The following is a 21,436-nucleotide window of genomic DNA, read 5'->3' as shown; positions in this document are numbered from 1 at the left end:
ACAAGCTCCCATGACTCAATGAGAAAGATACCCTCCGACACCACGCAATTTGTCTCAATAAGAGTGAAACCACCGGGCGTGTAAACAAATTTAATACATAAATCTTTCCTATCTCAAACTCCTAAAAAGGGACCTTGTTAATTAAACCAGCATGGTCAATGAATGTGCAAGAGGTGTTAAATTAATTTCTATGTGAACTTGCAATTACAGGGATTGAAAAGGTAGTCCATTCAAACAGTATCTCAATAGAAAAAGGATTAATTTGAAGCATTTGATAGTTCAGTGTAATCATCATTTGACCTTCAGAAAGAATAGAGGGGTTTTTTTTTCAGACTTAAAGCTTTATATTTTATGAGCGTTAATTATTTGTAACAATATCAAGAAGGTCAAATTAAAAAGTCAAAATAGGACATTGATTAAATAAACAGCACCGCACCGCACCTTGAAATGTGATATGGTAAGACTGAGCGGTAACAAAGGATTACGTGGAAAGGTGTTGAAGGAATCTGCCCCTGAGCAAGGTACCGCAAAACTCCATGTGACCTTAATACCTAAAATAATAAATGATGTGAGATGTGACCTACTTCCAAGACATATTGTTTAAATACATCATGTTTACAGCTGTTGCACAAGTAAAACAACATTTCTAAATAGTTTGTACGTAGTGGAAACTAACAGTGGATGAGCCAGAGTAAATGATGGGCCACGGTGTAAAATAGGCTAGATCAGGTTGGAGCATCATAGGTCTTTAAAATGTTCTGGTCCTGAATAAGAGGGGAAGTATTTAAGGAGGGGGAATAATTAAAGTGATATCTTGCACATTGCTTATTAAATGCTCGAACAGTCTGTTTAACCAAAATCTGACCTATTTTAGTTTGGTGTCAATAAATTCAACACACACACACACACACACACACACACACACACACACACACACACACACACACACACACACACACACTTAAAAAATAAATATAAACGTAGGCTACACTCTCGTGCACAACATCAGCAACAGGAGATGATGTAGACCTAAATGTCCAACACAAAAACAAACACCATTTCTAGTCTGAAAACAGAAGCTGCGAAAACACTTTATAAACAAATACAACCGCATTACACCTTGATAAAGTGTAACTCCCACTTGAATTACCAGCAAACATGACCAAACTCAGGCTGGCCAACAGGAAGCTAAGGAAAAAGTCTCGCGCCGCGGCGGGTGCAGAAGGCAATATCAAACCAAAAAATAAATAAAAATAAACAGCCTGACAACAAATAAACTCTTAAGTAACGACAGTAATATGATTCACAATTATCATTTTGAACTTACCATTTAGCTTAGCTTCCCAGGTACACCTTACGTACACCTGCTGGTCGCGCATCATGTGGGGTGTGTTTGATTAGGGTCACTTACAGAGCACGACGGGCGGTGCATTATATCAGGGATAAAAGGAAATGCATTATCTTGAATATGCAATGTGCTCTTTGCTTTAAATAAAGAGGTGTAGATAAGGTAATAGTTGTGGGGGGGACTAAAAAAAAGTAGCCTTTACCGTTTTCAAACTGAAGAGGAGTTTGTTACCTTATCGAAGTTACAGGTCATACGGGTCATACCCTCAAAGGTCATCTTCCTCTGACGTCACGCTCTTTGGGTTGTTGTAGCCAGTGCCCTCTAAAGACAAGGCTCTGGTTGTAGCTACTGCTGTACCCCAGATCTGCACATCTGTGAAGGTCATCTGTAAATCACTGTTTTCAACATTTCTGAATGAATATGCAGCTGACAAGACAACAACTTTTTAAATGATAAAGTAATATTTGGAAATATTCAAGGTAAAACAACGTCGCTTGATAACTTCCACGCTTCCTGAATATGGCTTACGGCATAGCCTTTATAAACCATGTCAGGATGCTTTTCTGATGTAACCACTCTGTATATTTATAAGCTGATGAAAATGAGTATGTAGCATTCAATTTGGACAGCATACTTATAGCAAGAAAAAAAGACAGCCGATACCTCTTTCCATATAGTTTATTTTATTAATAACTATATTATATATTATATAATATATTATTGAGAATGAAAAATCTTTTTTTTTAAATAGCTTTGAGCTCATTTTAGTCTGTTGTCCCTGGACAGAGGCCACGTGGTTAATGGAGAGATAAAAAGATAAAAGAATAGCTGTAGAGATTTTTTTTTTTTTTTAAATGTATTTATTTTTATTTTTTTGCAAACAGTAAGAACAATCATCTTCAAAAAGAAAACACAAAAAAACGTGTTAACTTCCTCAGGTAGCACAAAAACAACTGTGCCAACATCATTTAAAACAGTTGATGTTAACCTACTTTTTAAATGTACATTTTTTATTTAAACTTTTAAAGACAAGAGAGGTGTGACAAGATTGGCTCTTAAGGGCTCTTAACCATGTGACGATGCTCCTTTTTTGATTTCAACCTACAGCTTTCAAACTAATTGAATCCAGCTCAAGCAAAGCAAGGGGCTTTTACAAAACACTCTGAAAAACAATGGAGGGGGAAAGAAACAGAAGGGTGAGCTGCAGGTGATGAAATTAAGCAGACCCGTACACATGAAGTGATGAGGGACTTTCCCTGGGCTCCAAATTAAACCTGATGGCCATAGAAACCTTGTAATCGCTGGTGGTGCCAATTTGCTGCGAAGAGGAAGAAGGGAGAGCAGAGGAGCAGATGTGTGCCAGAATACCTTAGGATGATTTCTTAATAGCTTAACGAATCCATTCATGCATCACACGCATACCAAGACACTGACTGCAACGTAACGCCAGACTCCAAAGGCCTTTGGCACCTGCTAAACAAACACGGGTTGTTTGACTTACATAGCTGTCTTTATGTCACTCTTCTGGTGGAGCTGGCAACACTTACATTGTTTTATTTGTTGTAGCATTTTTCTTCCTTTTGACAGATAATTGGAAACCTGACAGAGTTTATAAGAAGACAAACTCAATGAGCTGCTGATGGTGTCCCGCTTTTCTTAGGGTCTTGTGGGACTAAACAAGTCTGCTCAGCTGGCTTTACCTCACAGCTGTGGCCATGCACACTCTCCGGGAATTACAAGAGCCCTTCTTCTGTATGACTGCGCCGTCAGCAGGTTGACTCCATGCGGGGTGGACAAACTGAGCCCCAGAAGTTCCTCTTATTGTCTACTTTTCTTATTATTTTGAGGGGTCCCCCGATGTGGTTTGTAACACTCCTGCCTGTAAAGTCAGGCGATACTTATTTCTTTCTTAATTCCCAACCATCAAGTAAAGAAATGTATAAAAATAAATACTATGTTTCCTTTATTGCATCTTCATTGAAGCATTCAAAACATTTCCTGTAAAAGACAAAACAAAAAAAATCCATCATCATTTCTATTGGCTCCATGGTGAGAAAAAAGAGGTAGTCCAAACCAGTACATACCTGTTCTAGATCCAGCTCCTCATTCATGTAGAGGCACAGCTCCTTTGTTTCTTTCTCTGTCTGTAGACAATAAAATGAATTTATATATTTAAAGTCAAACAGACAAGAACACAAACCATAAACGGTCACCATATAATGGTTTTTGGTAAACTTTTTTGAAGGTCATGTTTTGTGTTTTTGCATTACCATTTACATTTTTTTACGAGTGGCCACATTTGGATGATTCTAAACTCTCTTTAATAATGACTAACAAGTTGCCCCGGTAGTGACTTTTCAATGACGGGTTAATCACTCCCTGAAGAATAACCTGCTGATGTGTCTGCTTTACTTGAAATATGACTACATTTAAAATAAATGGGCATCATGTTGCATTGAAGAAGGTCTGAAAGTCACATTCTTCTCCTCTTGTCGTTTAATTGCAGATGGCCGGCCTTAAAGTGCATAACATCGACCTACTGTCCTCTACTGACCCTTCTACACATGAACACTTTAAAGACACCATATTGTATATAAATATATAATAAATAAAAACACAGAATAGACTTTTTGCCTTAACTATTTTCTTCCCTGACACACATCCTCGACCCATTAAAAGCCACAATGTGACCCAATTTTGGGTCCCGACCCACCTGTTGATAACCATAGCCTTAATGAATAGAAAGTAGAGCAGAATCATAAGGAGAATGTATTATGTATTATGCAGCGTGACCTTGATTTAGCTTTATTTGTTGAAGCATTTTATGTGTCACATCACCTGTAATCCCTTGTGACCTTTCTGGTTACCCTTGTTGAATCAGATAAGACGACAAAAGCTTTGCCAAGCCAGGAATGCAGAAGTAAGAAAACTATCTTGCTTTTGTAATCTTTAAAATCCATTCCTTTATCCCTGACATAGAAACCTTTAAGCGGTCTGTGTGTGTATGTGATGTCATGAAAAGGAGCTGGATCTACCTTTGAGGAGTCTCGCTGCTCTTCAGAAGTTTCTAGTGCAAACAGAATGGCATCATGGACAGAAAGAAAGAGATTACTGCCTGCAATGTTTCCATCATCAAACGCGCCTCCCGCCTTCAGTTCCTCATACACCTGGGCTGCAGGCGGCAAAGACAACAAATATCACACAGGGAGTGAAACAAGGGATTATAACTTGACTCTCATTGGGTGTGTAAAGAGAACTGGAATGGTTAGAGGTCTGTGCTTTGCAAGAGAAGACGACTGGTTTCACGCTGAAGAGTAATCAATCCCCCCCCCCCCAACAAAAAAAAAAAAAATCCCTTACATCACTGGGAAATAAAAGCAATGTGCACGCTAATTGTTGAAAATATTTCCCCATGCAATTCTTCTCTCTTTTCTTCCTCGCAGTATATAGCAGTGTCATTTAAATAGCTTATGGACTTAATGTGAGTTAATGTATTGTTCTCTGTTGCCATGACAACTGTTCTGTAGAGCTAACAAGTGTGAAAAGTCATGTAAGATTTTACCTTGAATATTTGCCAGGTATAGTTTCATCCCAAGCATCGAGTAGCTTGAGTTCATCTGCGTTGGCGTAAAAGGGAAAAAAAAGAGTCAGTTCGCTGATGTGGAGGAATCAAGATGATTGTATACACCCATAGACTACTCCTGAAAAATGGTTCAATAATGAAGGCTAGGGTTAGAATAAGGGTTTCTATTAGATTCTGTACAGAAAGTGAAGATGTTTAAATAATGCAGGTATTGTTTGACTCGTAGTGGAGGGGAGAGCCATTGTGCAAACAAAATTTAGCCAAATTCTAATGATCTCTTTTACTTTCATTTAGACTATTCTCTCAAACTGTCTCTGTGTGTTTCTTTATGATCCAGATATTAAAATGTCTTATGAAGCTTTCAACGTCAGCTGAAACAAATCGTGACCTTGTTCCTTCCAGCTAGCATTAACTGGCCAACAAAATATTCAAGCTCCCTTTAAAGTGAAGGAATATTTGAATAGAGTGGGTATTCACAAACGAGAATAAGCTAAGTGTAGTGATGTAGAACTGCTCCAGGGATTTCAAAAAGTTTTAATTTAAGATAGAAGCTGGTCTAATAAACTAACCACCATTACGCCAATAGGACAATCACACTGCATGCTGTGAGGCTTAAAAAGCATTTAGCTAGCTACCTGTGTAACGTTGGCTCACCCAAAGTAATTGATTGATGAGTATTAATATGATTAAAATAACTAATTCTATTTTTGTTGCTCTTATTTTATTAAATGGAAACGTCAAACCTAAAAGTGCTGAATGAAGAGATGAGGAAGAAGTACTGTGAATAAGCTTTTAACCTTAATCAAGACTTTGATGCCCATCAGGTCGACAAAGCAGACTCCTGCCAGGTCGAGTACGAGGGTGTGGAAGGGCAACTCAGGCTCAGGCATCTCCTGAGCCAGCTCAATGTCACTAAATCCAGGGTTGACAAATCTGATGGGAAGTCTGTCGTCTTTCAAGCCAAAGTCCTTTCGCAGTTCAAGCTGAGATATGGTCTACATTTGGAGGGTGTAGATAAAAACATGTGTACAGAAAAAGACCCAAGTTGTATATCATAATTGTAAAGTGTTTAACTGGAAATATTGATGATAGAAGTGTGATAGGGATATATGATTCTACCTGGATCTTCATGTCAACCATAGAGCTGAGATTCTTCTTTCTTGCCTCCTTGTCCTTCTTCTCCTGTTTCGCTTTCTCCTTCTGCTTTTTCTCCAACAACTTCCATCTGGCCAGGATATGTTTTCCAGGGTCGAGCCCAGTCTAAACATAAACATGAACACATAAACACAAAAAAAAGCTGGCAAAAACTTCAAGCATTTACAACTAACTTTGATTTCCTTACAATTTTGGCAGCCCTTACGACAAAGCACTTGTGTCATGTTTTTTTCTGATCCTTTCGTTTAAATGTATGTCAAGAATTTGTGAAGTCTCCTGCAACTTCAGATTGAATGGCAAGAGTGAAACTTTGTCAGGGAATATGTGAACTTTTTTACTGTGTGCTGTCAATTGTTTAATTTGACGTTTCAGTCAGTGTTTGAATAACATTGTAAAAAAGTGATCGTCTAGCTACTAGGCTTATTTTAAGACCTTTAAATATGCCATATTAGGTTTAACTGTAAGAAACTCACTGTACCTTTTTGATGACCCTCTGTCGAAATATTTCTGCATTCGCAAAATAAAGGGGTGAGCAGTAGTTCAAAATTTTCACACCCTTTACGGACATGCCCTGTGGACACAGAATGAAAAAATAAGACGCAATACCCCTTTTGTTATGTGAAACAAAAAATCAAGGGGATTAGTTTCATACCTTGCTGTACACCTTTGGGTTTTTGTAGATATCTGTAGCCTCAATTTGAACCAATGCTGAACCATTACGACTGCGAGGAAAGCATTACCAAACTCAGTGACGAATCACTTTATATTTTACACTCTGTCTCGTTTTCTTTGACAATGCGGTTTACTCACAATTGTGTCCTGAATATCACCACCTGGATGGAAAAGCCCACTCCGACAGCAGCTCCATAAGGCAAGCCAAGTAATAATGTGGACAAGAACGTCACAACCCACACACACTGGAAATAAAAGAACAACAGGCTTAGATAAAATATGTAGAGAAACAACATTGCATTGTGCTGCAATATTGCATCCAAGGCTTGACATACACAGTCCAATTTGCTCTTCTTCCATAAGTAGTATGGATCGGAGAGCTGGAGGAGTGGGGGCTTCAGGTTGACCACAATCAAGGCTCCAAGCACTGACTGGGGAAACAGATTCCATTGGTCCCTAATCATGCATAGATTTTTCACTCATCTCTACTTCAATTCTTCATGCATTTTTCGAGTATAATTCTACTTTTTCCACCTACTTTTGGAAGCGGTCTCAGGTAGACTCCCAATGCAAGCAGTGTGACCATTACGACCATCATCACACTAAAACTGGCGAACTATGAGAGGGCAGCAACACAGTTTGAGATGTTTTTCTTCTTTTAGTCCAAAGCATTTTTTAAGGTTATTGCACTTCATAGAAAAAGAAAATATTTGAATATGATTACAGGTAGCTAATCACTTACCTGTGATTTTCCACCTGCACTGTCCACAGCCTTGGTCACACACAGAGCACAGCAGGTCACTTGGATTTTAAAGAAGGAGCCAAAGAAATTGCTGCAGCCAAGAGCCAACATTTCCTGGACAAGAACATACTTGGTGTATTTACAAATATTTTAATAGAATGCACGTTTTGAACATTTAAAAGACAAGTTCTTTTTCTACCTGGTTAGCATCCACGTCGTAGCCATGCTTGGTTGCCAGTGTCCGTGAAATAGCCAAGTTCATGATGTAACCTATAATTGCCAGAGAGAAAGCTGTGCTCAGCAATTCCTCCCACTGACTCACTGTTGGTAGGATTGGTGCTGGGAATCTGGTGAATACATTTACATCTCAATTGAGTAGAAGAAAATTTGTTTTAAAAGTATGCTTACGTATTTGTGGTCATTTTACCTTGAGTCAGGCTTAGGGTGGCAATATCAAATGTTTTAATATTTAACTTTTGTGTTTCAGGGTTTTAAATCGTATAAATATAGAATTCTGGCAAATTACAATTATTTATCCTTCCTGATCAGCAACTAAAATAGATGATGGATATGGAAAGGTTGGAGGGACAACAAACAATAACAAAACAAAACATTTGAAGGTAATTAGGTTCCCACACCCTGGTGACGACCACGCAACAAACTTCAGTTTTTAAAAAAAAAAGGCCAATTCAGAAATGCAAACAAGAGCAGTTCCTCAAGTGTCCACTTGACTCACACGGAGGTCCCATTAAATCCATATCAAAATGCCATTTTTTTTACTAACTTTTTATTATATTAAGACTGAGAGTTGTGTAAAAATTAGAGGCTGGGTTGATTTGCCTGACAGGTGGGCATATTGTAGCAGTTAGCCAGCCACAAATACGAGCATGGGAGAATTGCATATGTTTTTCAAGTTGAACTATGTTCCACTTCCTTCAATATTTCCACTCACCATACATTTTCTCAGCTATTTATCAATCAGGAAGCATTGAAATGACGCTGAATTATCAGATTCCCAATTTATTTTATAATCCCTGAAGAATTCTCAAGTTTTGCTAACCTGGACCACAGCAAAACCTCATTATTCGAAGTATAGCATTTGAACTCCCGAAATGGAGCGTAACCATTATAGGAAAATGGCCACCACATGATTATGATGAATGCTTTACCCCAAAGGAATTAGGCCCACTATATCCATGTTGTAGGTCTCAGGAAGATGCAAAGGGCCTGAAATGGCTGTTGCCACCACCACCTGTGTCCAACGGGAAGAGAAAAGACATAAACCGCTGCTGTAGCCCAAATATTGTCATCACCAATCTACAAAAGAAACCTGAACAAGTGCTACAAAAACATCACAAAAAAATACAAATACAAATACAAAACTATGAATTACTTACAACGATGAACTCCACAGGTATGAGAAAGGGCAACTTGTGGCGGTAGCGGGCATTTAGCTCCTTCACCACAATCAGGACTACAATGCTGACCAGAGCGAATACTAGAGATGCTACGTTGGTATCGGGAAGACTGCGAACGATATCTATGAGCCTCTGTGACAAAAATGAATTTCAAAGATGCATGTCATTAGAAAAGTAATGGAGCGAACGACTTTTGCTGTACATTGACCGCAGTATGAAAGAGTCACTTACATATATAATGGCCAGTGGACCAGCATGAGGTGAAACGTTGACGTCAAAGATGTATTTGAGCATTGAGGTGAGAAAATGCAGCGATGAGGCCGTCAAGAAGCCTCTGATGAACGAATCTGACAGATAGATGGCCACAAAGCCAATCTGCATGAAGCCAAGGCTAATCTAAACAGACAGAAGAAGTTCTCAATATGTCTCTTTTTTTGTTATTGCATTATTTTAAGTTGAGACCTACATTTTAGAGCTATGAGTACCTGTATGATTGCAGTGAGACAGGCCAGAGTTCCAGATATTCCCAGTCGAACCTCGTCCATCCTGTCTGTGTCCACTATTGTAGCATTTAGAGTGGCATTGAAATGACTGAAGTCGGACTCTGGGGCCAGACGCAGACATGCCGCTCCCACCATAATGCTGAGGAGGGGGAGCGTACCTACACAGAAAAACAGTGTGTCACATCTATTTTCTTTACGACTAACTGGGCAGAGTCGGGCAGCTGATCTGTGCTGTGCAGCTCTGGCAACTTATCACTGTCATCATGTGAAATCTCTGCTGATAAATCGCTCTGATTTACCCGGCACTATCTGGGGAGTGGTGCCCATGAAGAAATAAGGGATGAGGGGGAAGAAAGACGAATAGAGACCGTTGACGGGAGGGAGGTTTGCCAACAGGGCAAATGCCATGCCTGCAAAGAAGAAAAACCTTTATTTTAATGTCACATAAATCATGGCTGCATGGAGAGAAATACAAATACTGGAGGAAATGCTGCGGCAACAAAGATCAGTCTGAGGGAAATATACAGAGGCATCAAAAGAGAAGGTTGGACTGACCTTGGGGAACCTGAATAGTGCCGGCACTGACCCCGCTGATGACATCATGCAGCAGGTTTTCTTTCACTTTGTACTTGGGGAGCCAGCTCAGAACAGGCAGATGTCTGAATAATAAGCCCTTCAGTCTCTTCACCGAGCATCTGACAAACACAAACAGGAGAATCTCCTGAGGAGCTCGGTTTTTCTAGTTGTTAGTCAATAACACGTCTGAGCGTCATATGGAGTCATAGCTACAGGGCTCTTCTCTATTTGATCACAGCACAAAGCTTGTCGGAGGAGGAGTGTGTGTGTGTGTGTGTGTGTGTGTGTGTGTGTGTGTATGTGTGTGTGATAGGAAGACATGTAGTTCACGTCGACTGTGCAGAGAGATTGTGATTAGGTACCTGAAGGGTTTCTTCAGTTTCTCTCCGACGGGGAGTTGTCGACTCTTCTTGTCAAACTCTCTGTCAAAGTCCGGGAGGTTATAAGCGGGCCTGTCAATCACGTAGCGTGGGCGGTTCTCGGGCATGACTCTGACATATTGAAGCGTATCAAGAAGACAGATAAGTCAGAGCAGTGCTATGACCTCAAGGACGAGAGCGCAGAATCACATTGTAATGAGTCAAATATCTTTTTAAATGGTCGTAAAAATTACAAATGAATCATGTCAAGATAGCATCAATATCGTTTGACTTCTACAGCAGCAAGTTTACACATTATTAACTTTAATCAAACATAAAATATTGAACTAATTCCCAACTGATTTGATTAGAATGGTTGTAGAGTTGTTGAAACAGTGGAGTTGACAAAATAGACAATATTCAGTACAGGAAGAGGCAGAAAACTCAAAGAGCTTATTTGAAGCAGCTACTTGAATCCTGGTAAAAAAAAAAAAAAATCACCAAATTAAAAAAAAAAAATCTCTGTGTGTTCTTTATATTTTGCTCAATGATTGTATGTTAAAGGAGTGGGCATAATATCAGGAGCACCTTTCAATATAAAACACTATAGTTCACAATCACCACCCACTACTACTTTAACAACAAACATAAAATATAATTTTCACCTTTCTGACCATATCAACAAAAACTGAAAACATAGACGCTTTGTTAAAGTAGAATTTATGGTTGAACAGTTGTATGGTACTGGATTCTATTGGTCTCAATGTGATGGCTGACTGGTGTATATAAAAATCTGCCAGTAAAAACATGTGGATATTCCTTTATAGAATCAACAGTCAAACCACTTTTGAGAAGTAAATTTGGGGGTGCCAGTGGCCTAGTGGTTAGTTTTCGTGCCCCATGTACAGTCAGCAGCCCAGGTTCAAATTCGACCTGTGGCCCATTTGCAAGTAATTCTCCGCTCTCTCTGTCCCTGATTTCTGACTCTATCCACTGTCCTGCCTCTCTAATAAAGGCTTATAAACACCCAAAAAATAATCTTTAAAAAAAAAAGAAGTAATTTCAAGAAATAAAAAGCACAATTTAATTTAGGCAAAAAGTTAAACTTGTACGACATGCAGAAGGAAAGTTTAAGCCCAACATTTACTAAATATAAAGATGGAGTTGAATGATCATAAGTTACTATTAATTAAGAGTATGAATGATTTTCAGATATTCACAGTAAAACAAATATATTTTAAAAACATTATTTTATAATAAATCTAAAAATCTATTTTTTTTTTAAGATTTGTAAGCTGTAAACACAATTTTCCTAAAAAAAATAATCAAAATATGGGGAAACAAGTAAAAGATAATCAAACTTGTAAAGACTAAATTCAGTTTAAGTGTCATATCAAGAAGCTCTGATCTTAGATAATGTAGATGTCTCATTACAGCACTGACCTTATCGATGAAGAACGTCTGCCAGCATTAGGTCCAGATTTGTGAATTAGACTATTGTTTGATTCCTTTATAAAAAACGGAGCTGTTGTCACATGTGCACTCCTGAATATATTTAGATACTTGCAGGTGGACTGCTCCGGATAGTCTCCTGGCCTGGCTGGTCACATATGCTCCTCACAGGAGAGGACGGCAGGAGAAACTCCGGGTGAAGTCTGAGTAGTATATTCGACTGTTTGAGGTTCACACATGCAGCTGCTCATGCAAATATCAGAAGTTTTCTACATGGGAAAGCCCTAATATTTATTCTCCTCTGCACCTTCTGGGAGGAGCCAGTAAGTTTAATCAAAGAATTTCAACCCATCCTTTCCACTGGAAAGAATGTGTGAATAACGTTCATTGTTGATTCAGCCATCAATGAAGCGAGGCAGCATGGTCTATTTAACAATCAATTGAACTTTAATGGGATCAGTTTTTATATACATGTAGCATCCAAACATTCATTCTCTCATCATGGACAAAAATCAATTGAACATGTTTCATGGTAAAAAGGTCGACATAAGCAGCAGCTACAACGAGCTCAGTAAGCCTACTCTATCTCGACGCACATAAACAACACTAACAGTAAAATCAATGTTACACATGAATAGTGCATTACATTATTAAAAAGGGTAAGAAAAAGATGACAAGAAGTGAAAGGACATGAACCCCACCCCCTTTGTAACAGGATTTGTGTGCAAAACAAGGGTGTCATTATCAAAGACTAAAGTGCATTTATTCATCAAATCCATTTCTTCTTTTTGCTTTGGAGGACTGTTCAAACTTTTAAATGGAGTCTTTCTTGACAGAACAAAGCAGGACTCCCCCTAGTGGTACAAAACAGAAACAGCACAACTTCTACAGGACAGCCTTTCTCTTCAGTTTGTCTGAAGAGTAAAAGCATGAGGAGAATAGGAAAGGTGAAATAACAAATAATTAAAAAATAATAATAATTCTCAAAGTGCATCAAGACATTAAAGGGAGCTTAGAGACTGATTTAAAACCGACAAAAGTACGACAGCGAGTGTCTAGAGATGAGACTATTGTGGGATTGAAAACTGCAACTATGAAAAAGGTCATTTGGGTAAAAACATTCAAGCACCTCAATAAACTTGGTCTACCTAGCATCGTCTAAATAACGCTTCGGGAAGGAAGGTTTCAATTTTGGTTTCTAAAGATTTCAGCGTTCACTTTGACAACCTATCATTAGATTAAAAGCCTGTTACAGTTATTTCCTTGTAAGTGTTAGTTTACAAAAAAAAAAAGAACAAGATAAAACCTGTTTGAAACAACACCTCTCTGTGTCTCTCCATAAATCATTTTGTTTCCTCAAAAGCAGCAGATGTTTTCGACTGCTCACAGTCTCGACTTACAGAAACACAATGTGGGTCATTTAAAGTAGCTGAACAGGTGACAATACAAATACAAGTGCAACTCCATGTGGTAAAAGTCTGCTGACTTTTTAATCTAGCCGTATCTGCTTCTCCTCCTCTTTGTTACCAAAGCTCGTTCAGCAGCTCCAGCCGGCAGCTTAAAACCCTCAAAGTCCGTTCAGTGTGGAAAATCAGCACCGACTTAAAAATCGCTGAGGATGCTGATGTCTGCAAACTCCTGACGATATCTGTGGGAGTATAGAGCCAAGAGGAAGGACCACTTCAGAGACAGGAAGCTCCACACACAGGCCAGGTAGAGGCTCTTTGGGTCTGTGGGAGCTGTGGGGCAGAGAAACAGAAGCACGATGAATGCATGTTCTCCCAGATTACAAAGCACGCTAGTTCTCTTTCATACTTGCAACATCGGTCAGAGGATTACATTGCTCGAGTGTGATGGCTAGAGCTAGGAAGGTGACGATGGCGGCCACTGCCACCACTGAGAAGAGCATGCCAACGGCGATGAAGAACTTGAGGCCTTTGAGCCAGGTGCGCCAGAAGTCCTGCAGGTACATGACGTGTGTGACAAGAGCCCAGAGCGCCAACACTCCTGTGGAAAGACAAACACACAAGCACACTTTTTTACTGGCAAACAAAGCAATGACCATTTTTTACTTCATATTTTACAAAATCAACTTCAGCTGCGTGGGGCTGCGACTGACTCCAGTGTTTCCCCTAGGTTTACAGCGTTGGGGTGGGGGGGGGGGGGGGGGGAGAGACAAGCAGACATGCCGACACGGCGACACAAACACTTGAAGGAATCTTGGTGTTCATGTGTTACTTTTAATGACAGCTGTCCTTTTCTATCGGAAAGGTATCCTTAAATGACTTCTTTCCCTGATTTCCGACTCTATCCACTATCCCATCTCTACAATAAAGGCACAAAAAGCCCAAAAATAAATCTTAAAAAAAAAAAATAATACCTAATATAAATGGTAGGGGAAACACTGGACTCTACTTTACTTCAAGATACTGGGAGCATTAAAGTAGAAACAATCTATAACAATTTCCTTCAAGCCAAGATTAAAAATAGAAAAAGCTAAAGACCCCGCTCTTTCATGAATACCTACTAACTTAATGATGATGGTCTCCATATTATTGATGATGGTGATGGTTGTGACGATGGTTTTTGTTTGATGACGATGACTTATAAGATGGTTTCTATACTGATTAGAGCTCTCAAGAACTGCCCTCAATGTTGTGCTTTGCCTCTGGTCACTTCCTGTCAGCACCTGTGTGTCCAATCGGACTCAAAGCTGATCGTTTGCTCTTACTGACATTGTTCTTTTTTTTTCTAGATCCTTGCTTGTGTTGTACTTACTCTCTGATGTACGTCGCTTTGGATAAAAAAAAAGTCTGCTAAGTGAATTGTAGAATTGTAGAACAGATTCTGGTCATCTTCCTGTCTATCGCCTGATAAATATCACCCATTTCATGATTCTTGTAACAGCTGTTTTACTTTTAATTTGTACTATTAGTTTGATTCAGGTGTATTGTATAACGTCCAACATCAACATTGAACCGTCTCCATTAAATAGTTTGTAAAAATGAAAGCACTGACACGTGGGTTTCTCAAAATCTCTCCGTGTTTGTATCTCCCCCCCCCGACAACAAACTGTATTAAAGTCATGTAATGCATGATGCATCTTTTACTGATTGCTGATTTATAATTTGCATTTTTATTTATTTTTTTAAATCGCCAAATACTCTGCATTGTCAACATCAGAATAGGCCCAAGAATAAATAATGTCTCAGCAGCTTAATTCAACAAAAGGAAGTTCACATGATAGAAATTAATCACAGTCACTGAAAATGTTAATTCTCGGCGGCATTACTTCATTCAAGTCACTATAATGCATTCTGTGGGAGGAGGTTAAGCCCCCCCAAAATCTGGTCATATGCAAAAATGTGACTAATATTAAAGTGTTAATCCAGCGGACACGGAACAATAAACAATTGAAGCAACAGAAAACATTGTGCAGAGATTTCAGTGGAAAGCGTGAGAATGAAAACAAGTCACAGGAAATATCTTTTTACAATATGATGCAAGAGGTCGTGTAGAAATGATCCTAAATCAAACTATCCAGTGTGACGTGACACAACCTGCACATCACAACAACACCTGACAGCAAAGGTATTTCTAAAGGTGTGTTACCTTACCTGACAGGCCTCCCATCGCAGCTGTCCATGGCTGTTTGTATGCAATATTCCAGATCAAGAAAGCAGAAAATCCAACCAGGGTGCCAAAGGTAGCGTACCCTATGCTAATGTAAACTCTACTGAATGCCATTTTTTTTCAATATTGTCAACTCCAAAGTAAAAATCTGTAACAGGCGTGAGAGATCAAACCTTGTTTTTAAAATGTAAACAGACTTCAGCTAACAGCTTACCGATGCCACCACATTATGTAACTAATATCCTAAATGACAGGAAGAACGACAAAAATGTAAGTACCCTCTGCTTAACGACGCCTGCCCCTTTTTTAGCTGAAGAATGAGCTTGGTGACAGGAGATGTGTGTTCCCAGTACAGCCCCCCCCCCAAAAAAACCACAGACACCGATTTTGGTTTCGTTTTTTTTTGCTAGCAAACAAGTGTTTATCTTTTGCACAGCGCAAAGATGTCACGTCGTGATCGAGAAAACACAACACCGTAAACCTGTCTTCAGCCGATGCTGTTTCATAGTAGTTGGGACTAATTTCGTACATTTTTCGGTCTGTTCATAGTTGTGTTCAATCTACTAACATACTCAAGTTTGAAGACATTACATTGCTGCGCATAAAAGACACATTTAGAGTAGGTTTTTTTTTAACAATTGCCTCCGACGTTATCTATCACTTGTACATGAAATATCTTTGCAGTGAGTAAAGCCCCCACTCTGAAACACAGCACACCCTAGGGGAAACATTAGTAACTGCAGTTTTACAACTGAGAAGCCAGAATTAATGGGTTAATTTGGTGTTTTTTTTTAATGTATGTATTATGATTAGTGAAATATACAAATGACATAATATTGAAGAAGTGTGTTTCTTAATTTAGTTTGGAACATAGTAAATCGACTGGTCTATGAGGTAATGAAGTCAGGCAACAAAACTTGTTTACAAACTGCAAGCTAACACAAGACAATTAGAAGTTACAGTTTCAAATAAAATGAGTTTTCAAGGAAACTTAAAGCGACTGTAGTAATTAAAGTAGTATTAAAATACAGGAAGTAAAGGTGTTTTTCAAAATAAGAAATAGTCACATGAATACATGACCCTGGCTAGATGAGGGGTCACAGGGAGTTACTTTCTTACAGAAAACATAAAACCACAATATTGGTATTTGTCATTGTTAATATTTTATGATTTGACTTTAAAACTAGCTGAGATCTCTTCTCTGCAGCTGTCGTGTGGTTGAGAGAAGCAGCCAAGGATGTGAGAAAAACCACAGCCTTGCTTTTGAACTGAAAGCAAACTAAACCAACAGTTTCTTGTAAACGGATCCTATCCTGACAGACTCTCACACAATCACTCGTTGCTGTGTCTCCATGCTGTTCACAGCCCATGTCCCGGGGCAACTCTCTTCATGACCAATCAGAAAGATACAGGAAGCTGTTTCCAGCAACACTCCCCACATCTCACATAAACTGAAATGACTGAGAAATCATCCTCGGACTCATGAAAGAAATAGAGGAGGAGTGAACGCAGAGGACCAGAAAAGAGTGAAAGATAACGGGCTGAAGAATCTTACAGGAGCAAAAGGTAACTTACTGATTTAATTTCAGAATAATTTAAATGATTTCTAAATGAATGATGGTATTTTCAATATTGTAGTAAAATTATTTACCATATCTTGAGTCTTTTATATGGTGTTTTCATGAAAATAAAGGATTGTCTGCCCAGTTACTTTACATGTGTCTTAGAAGATTTTAAGGACAGTTTTTTGTTATATAAAAATAATTATACATAAACAATTGTTTGAAATATTATACTGAAGAAAGTGTGGTTTTTTTTTAATGATACTTTGCATGTGAGTCTTCTATAAGTGAATTTCTTTGCAAAGCATGACCATGTGACAGCCCAACATGTGGTAGACGTCTTAAGAAGATGCTGACAAACTAGAGGTGTTATCGGCTTCAGAATATTTCTCTCCATCTGTTTTGATGAACTTTTCTCGAGTTGTCTGCTCGTCGTTCTGCTTCAGTCCTCATCTGACATAAATACATGTCTGTCACTGCCAGGGGACAGGAAGGAAAAGGTGTGCGTGTGTGTGCGTGCGTGTGTGTGTGTGTGTGTGTGTGTGTGTGTATATGTGTGTGTGTGAGCTCAATTAGACAGGCACAACAAAGACAGTTGGCAGAACATGTTTCCCTGGGCGTAGATGTGTTGCAGGAAATCCCACTCCCATTCCCGGAGGACCTAAATAGCAACAGACACACAAAAATAAATATTGAAAGAGAGAGAGAGGGAGAGAGAGAGAGAGAGAGAGAGAGAGATAAGAGAGAGATCTAGGAAAACACAAGGACATTAGTTACATTTCTAAGTGTAGATTTTAGCTATGGATGTTTATGCATGTTATTTTCCTTTTTATTAGAATGACAGTATATCAGATTATTATTTTTTTCAATGGAAGAAAAGACACATCAATCTTTCTCGATAGCTGTATATATTGATGTATATTTTAACATGGGTATACTTCCATTCAGTGATTCATGCACAAAAAGTAAATCTGTCCGGGTTCTACAGGTGGGCCGTGAAAAGGCCTCCCCCAGGTATAAAAATAAAAGAAATATCACAATGATTTACCATGAGCCAACCCCTCAAACAGACAGAGTGATTAGTAAGGCGTGTCGTGACTATTCATGGACATAATATCATGTGATATTTTACTATCTGTTTAGTAAACTTTTGTGTCTATCTTCGCATAAGATCATGTCGCCATGTCAAATATTTTACCCTTACAGAAAGCGGGAGCTGTAGTCATAACTTTTATTTTACAACGGGCCCCGGAGTAATTTTGTATTTCAAAGTAGACCGCGACAGTCTTAAGTTTGGGAAAGGCTGCCGTAGATAATTTCCCAAACCTCGCAGTCTATTAATAAATAAAAAAGGCTTTGAAAGGCTTACTTTCCTGATTTGATGCAGGTCGCAGGTTGCAGGGCACCTTCGGTCTCAGCAGAGGGCAGCACTTCTTTTCAAAATGCCAGACAGGAGTGTCAGCTGAGGCCTCACGCTGTGCAAACAAGGAGTGACCTGAGGCCCATTTCACCCAAAAGTTCAAGGTGTTGGTAACCTGGATTTATTGTCCCCTGTGAATTGTTGCCCTTTGCACGTTGGGCTCTGATCTTTAAAGAAGGTCATCAAACAATTCAACAGTGTTAATGAGCTTTGGTTTCAATCCCCTGGGCTACAAAGCAATTACAATATGTGAATGTTTTTTGGGGTTTTACTTTCTCGGAATCGAGAGATTATCCCCATCCAGTATAGAGTGGCCTCGGGGGGAAGTTCTTTTTGCTCTCAGGGTGGCTGAAGCCCTGTAGATTTGATACGAAGCTATAAATCCATCAAAACAGCCACCCTGTTTCTTCACGATGCAAACACAGTCAGGAAAGTCACTCCGTCAGATGCTATCATGCAGAAGGAAGCAATGTGCCCTTCCTTATCAGACAAACCATTGAGTTTACATTCCCTCAGGAGGTCATGAGAAGAAAAACTGGATTCCTTCATTGTGAACATTCTTAATTTGGCATCTCCGAGTCCCTGTGAGGCATTCGGTAGAGACAGAGAGGAGCAAAGAGCAAAAGAAAACTCACTGGCGGCACTTGAAATAGGATTTTCTGTTTGTCCTGCTTTGATAATGGTTTTTCAATGGACAGCAGTGAGTGGAGCGTCCTCATGACTCCACAGAGACTTGGTAAGAAGTTGCTTTCTGTTTTTTTTCTGAGAGATTCTATTAGGTACGCCACAAAGTACAAGGGGGATAATGTATCAGCTGTCGTGGAGTTAGATAAAGGCAGGGTTGTGAATCAAAAGACGATCTGTGAGGTTCCATCATTCACTCACCACAGGCACTAATGGAGCAGGACTCTGAGAGAGAGGCAGTGATGTCTGAAACAGAGGAGACATGGTAACAGGTGTAGGACTTTTTTTTATTATGATGCATAGAAAGAGCCGTTCTACACATTGCACGTCTGTGTCTTCTTGCTGAATGAACACGCAAACATGAACCATGGGAAGAAAGACAGAATGGATGGTCTTGTGTGTGTGGAAAGCCGAGTCGATCTGACTCGAGCGCTGAGTTCAGAACAGGAAGGGCAGCCCCGCTCGGGAACAATAGCTGGGCTTTAAAACAAGCCTTACATAACGTGTCCAGCCTTCAGGACACAGTTAACCATGAGCCAGTTATAACTGGAGGTGAACAGGAAGTAAACTGCAGGGTCTCCTGTCCTTGTTTGACAGTCTGCAGATTTAAGGCTCCTTTGCTTTAACTGAAGGAAAGGCATGAAAACGAAAATGTCCCCGACTCTTAAATAAAGTGATCCTATCATGTTTGTCCGTGTCTCACACAGATACTGTTCAAGCCCTCAGTATGGAAACTATGGTGAAATCCATATTCTCTCCAGCAAGACGCTGCACAGCGGAGATGTGGGAAGTAAGTCAACTTATTCTACTCTACAACCCAAGCAAAATCAATAAAACAACATTTAACCACAAACTAGGGTGTTTCTGATACCGAGAGGAGTATCTCAAACACCAAACATCCTGTAATGGTATTGGAATCAGTATTATTATCAGTATCTATATTGGTACTGGTAACGGTCTACAACAAAAACAAAGTCAATAGAATAACATTCAAACAAAAACTATAGGGTGGATCTGATGATATAGAGTATCTCAAATGCTAAACATGCAGTATCTGTGTTGGTTTTAGTTTTGGTTCCGATGTCAGTATGAGCATTGGTATTGTAATTGGTATGATAACTCTACAACACAGACAAAGTCATTGAATAACATTTACCCACAAATTAGGGTAGTTATGATAAAGATGAGCGTATCTCAAATGTCTTATAATCAGTATTAGTATTAGTTTTATTATCAATATAAATACCAGTAACAGTAACGACACACACAAACTCAATAAAACAACATTTAACTAGAAGCTAGGTTGGTTCTGATACCTATGGAGTATCTCAAAAGGCAAACATGCAGTATTGTTTTGGTTTAGGTTTTGATATCAGTGTCAGTGTCAGTATCCAAACTGGTACATTTACTCTACAATGCAAACTGATGTAACGATATTGTTTGTTTGTGTGTTTGAACTGACCAGGTGACAAATGAGTTTCCCCGCTGTGGATCCATAAAGTTTTCTAATCTAATCTAATCTGAACAAAGTCAATAAAATAGTATCTACTCACAAGCAAGGTCGGTTCAGATACTGATAAGAGTGTTTCAAATTGCAAACATGCAGTATTGGTGTATCATTGTCAGTATTATTGGTATCAGTATCAGAATCAGTATTGGTATCTGTATTGCTGTTAATGCCGTTCTGTGCATTGATCCGATACCCTGGTTTATTAGCCTGACAAAAACACTCCTTTTTTTCAAAATAGGTCAGTACTTCTTTGGTGCTTTAAAACAGTATAGCTTTGACAGCAAGTTACACTGTGCTCCTACCATGGATTGTTATGGCTGGCTGAAACTGGAGAATGTTTTAGGTCAGTTTAAAAAGCGCTGATTTCAGGTTATCCATCAAGCTGACGCCAGCAAACAATAGACGTTGTGTTAATAGACATTGTGGTGTTAGGTAGAGTTGGCAAAATTGGCAGCAATTTAACCATATTTTCACTGAAAAACAAGAAAACAAAAACAAAAATGTAATGTGTGCATTATGCAAGGCTCAACTTTCAATGAATAATGCCATAAAGGCCGATTAGGTTAGGCCTATTTTACTGGAATTGGATCTGTTCTTATTATGGACAGAAATATGAATTGAGGTATCATTATCTGTATGTGGAAGGAAAAATTGTGGTATAACATCTCCAATGCATACGCCAGAAACACACAGAAGGCAAACGAGGCAAACGTCATTCTCATATTCACTGAGCATCTCACCTGAGTGTGTTATATACAGCAGTGTGAGTTTTATGAATCTATAAACCTGTAATGGGTCTGTAACAGTTTAACACCTGTC

At 39.0% G+C, this 21,436-nt stretch overlaps 3 protein-coding genes across 6 annotated transcripts in view; 1 reads left to right on the top strand and 2 right to left on the bottom strand.

Moving 5' to 3' along the window:
• Nucleotides 1–3,211: 3,211 nt before the first annotated feature.
• LOC132989972 (solute carrier family 26 member 9-like) lies at nt 3,212–12,034 on the bottom strand. Of its 2 annotated transcripts, XM_061057928.1 has the most exons (21): nt 11,800–12,030; nt 10,360–10,488; nt 9,977–10,116; nt 9,721–9,831; nt 9,404–9,579; nt 9,150–9,314; nt 8,898–9,050; nt 8,670–8,752; nt 7,700–7,847; nt 7,501–7,614; nt 7,297–7,374; nt 7,094–7,189; nt 6,897–7,003; nt 6,739–6,808; nt 6,565–6,657; nt 6,051–6,191; nt 5,729–5,926; nt 4,911–4,965; nt 4,384–4,520; nt 3,433–3,492; nt 3,212–3,346 (listed from the first exon to the last, which is right to left on the bottom strand). In XM_061057928.1, exons 2-21 carry the CDS (start codon nt 10,482–10,484, stop codon nt 3,335–3,337), a joined length of 2,262 nt encoding a protein of 753 aa, XP_060913911.1. In that variant the 5' UTR covers nt 10,485–10,488; nt 11,800–12,030; the 3' UTR covers nt 3,212–3,334. The 2 variants fall into 2 exon arrangements, 1 of the variants encoding a protein (XP_060913911.1); XR_009675950.1 differs by having other exon boundaries at nt 3,258–3,346; nt 3,433–4,520; nt 11,800–12,034.
• A 200-nt stretch (nt 12,035–12,234) lies between these two features.
• slc48a1a (solute carrier family 48 member 1a) lies at nt 12,235–15,763 on the bottom strand. Its single transcript, XM_061057920.1, has 3 exons — nt 15,426–15,763; nt 13,648–13,815; nt 12,235–13,547 (listed from the first exon to the last, which is right to left on the bottom strand). The coding sequence occupies exons 1-3, from the start codon at nt 15,553–15,555 to the stop codon at nt 13,411–13,413; spliced, it is 435 nt and encodes a 144-aa protein (XP_060913903.1). The 5' UTR covers nt 15,556–15,763; the 3' UTR covers nt 12,235–13,410.
• The window catches only part of rapgef3 (Rap guanine nucleotide exchange factor (GEF) 3), a 29,000-nt gene continuing 22,989 nt past the window's right edge, over nt 15,426–21,436 (top strand). Inside the window, exons 1-3 of one of the 3 annotated variants that reach the window (XM_061057918.1) lie at nt 15,426–15,514; nt 16,649–17,007; nt 19,815–19,897. In XM_061057918.1, coding sequence (XP_060913901.1) covers nt 19,835–19,897 — 63 coding nt within the window. In that variant the 5' untranslated portion in view covers nt 15,426–15,514; nt 16,649–17,007; nt 19,815–19,834. Of the gene's footprint in view, nt 15,515–16,648; nt 17,008–19,010; nt 19,160–19,814; nt 19,898–21,436 lie in introns of those variants that run through there. The other 2 variants (XM_061057919.1, XM_061057916.1) reach the window with 2 other exon arrangements.

The sequence above is a fragment of the Labrus mixtus genome, chromosome 15 (assembly GCF_963584025.1).
Source record: "Labrus mixtus chromosome 15, fLabMix1.1, whole genome shotgun sequence".
Classification (NCBI taxonomy): domain Eukaryota; kingdom Metazoa; phylum Chordata; class Actinopteri; order Labriformes; family Labridae; genus Labrus; species Labrus mixtus.
This window is presented reverse-complemented; position numbering and strand designations above follow the sequence as displayed.

What these genes read in the sequence shown, in the direction of transcription:
- slc48a1a (XM_061057920.1), bottom strand. Translation starts at nt 15,555, where the DNA reads ATGGCATTCAGTAGAGTTTACATTAGCATAGGGTACGCTACCTTTGGC. An exon ending in TGCGATGGGAGGCCTGTCAG is followed by an intron (nt 13,816 to 15,425) that starts GTAAGGTAACAC and finishes GTCTTTCCACAG; the next exon opens with GAGTGTTGGCGCTCTGGGCT. An exon ending in AGCCATCACACTCGAGCAAT is followed by an intron (nt 13,548 to 13,647) that starts GTAATCCTCTGA and finishes TCTGCCCCACAG; the next exon opens with CTCCCACAGACCCAAAGAGC.
- LOC132989972 (XM_061057928.1), bottom strand. Translation starts at nt 10,484, where the DNA reads ATGCCCGAGAACCGCCCACGCTACGTGATTGACAGGCCCGCTTATAAC. An exon ending in GTGGGCCTAATTCCTTTGGG is followed by an intron (nt 7,848 to 8,669) that starts GTAAAGCATTCA and finishes TGTATTCACCAG; the next exon opens with ATTCCCAGCACCAATCCTAC. An exon ending in AGCAGCGAGACTCCTCAAAG is followed by an intron (nt 3,493 to 4,383) that starts GTAGATCCAGCT and finishes TATTGTCTACAG; the next exon opens with ACAGAGAAAGAAACAAAGGA.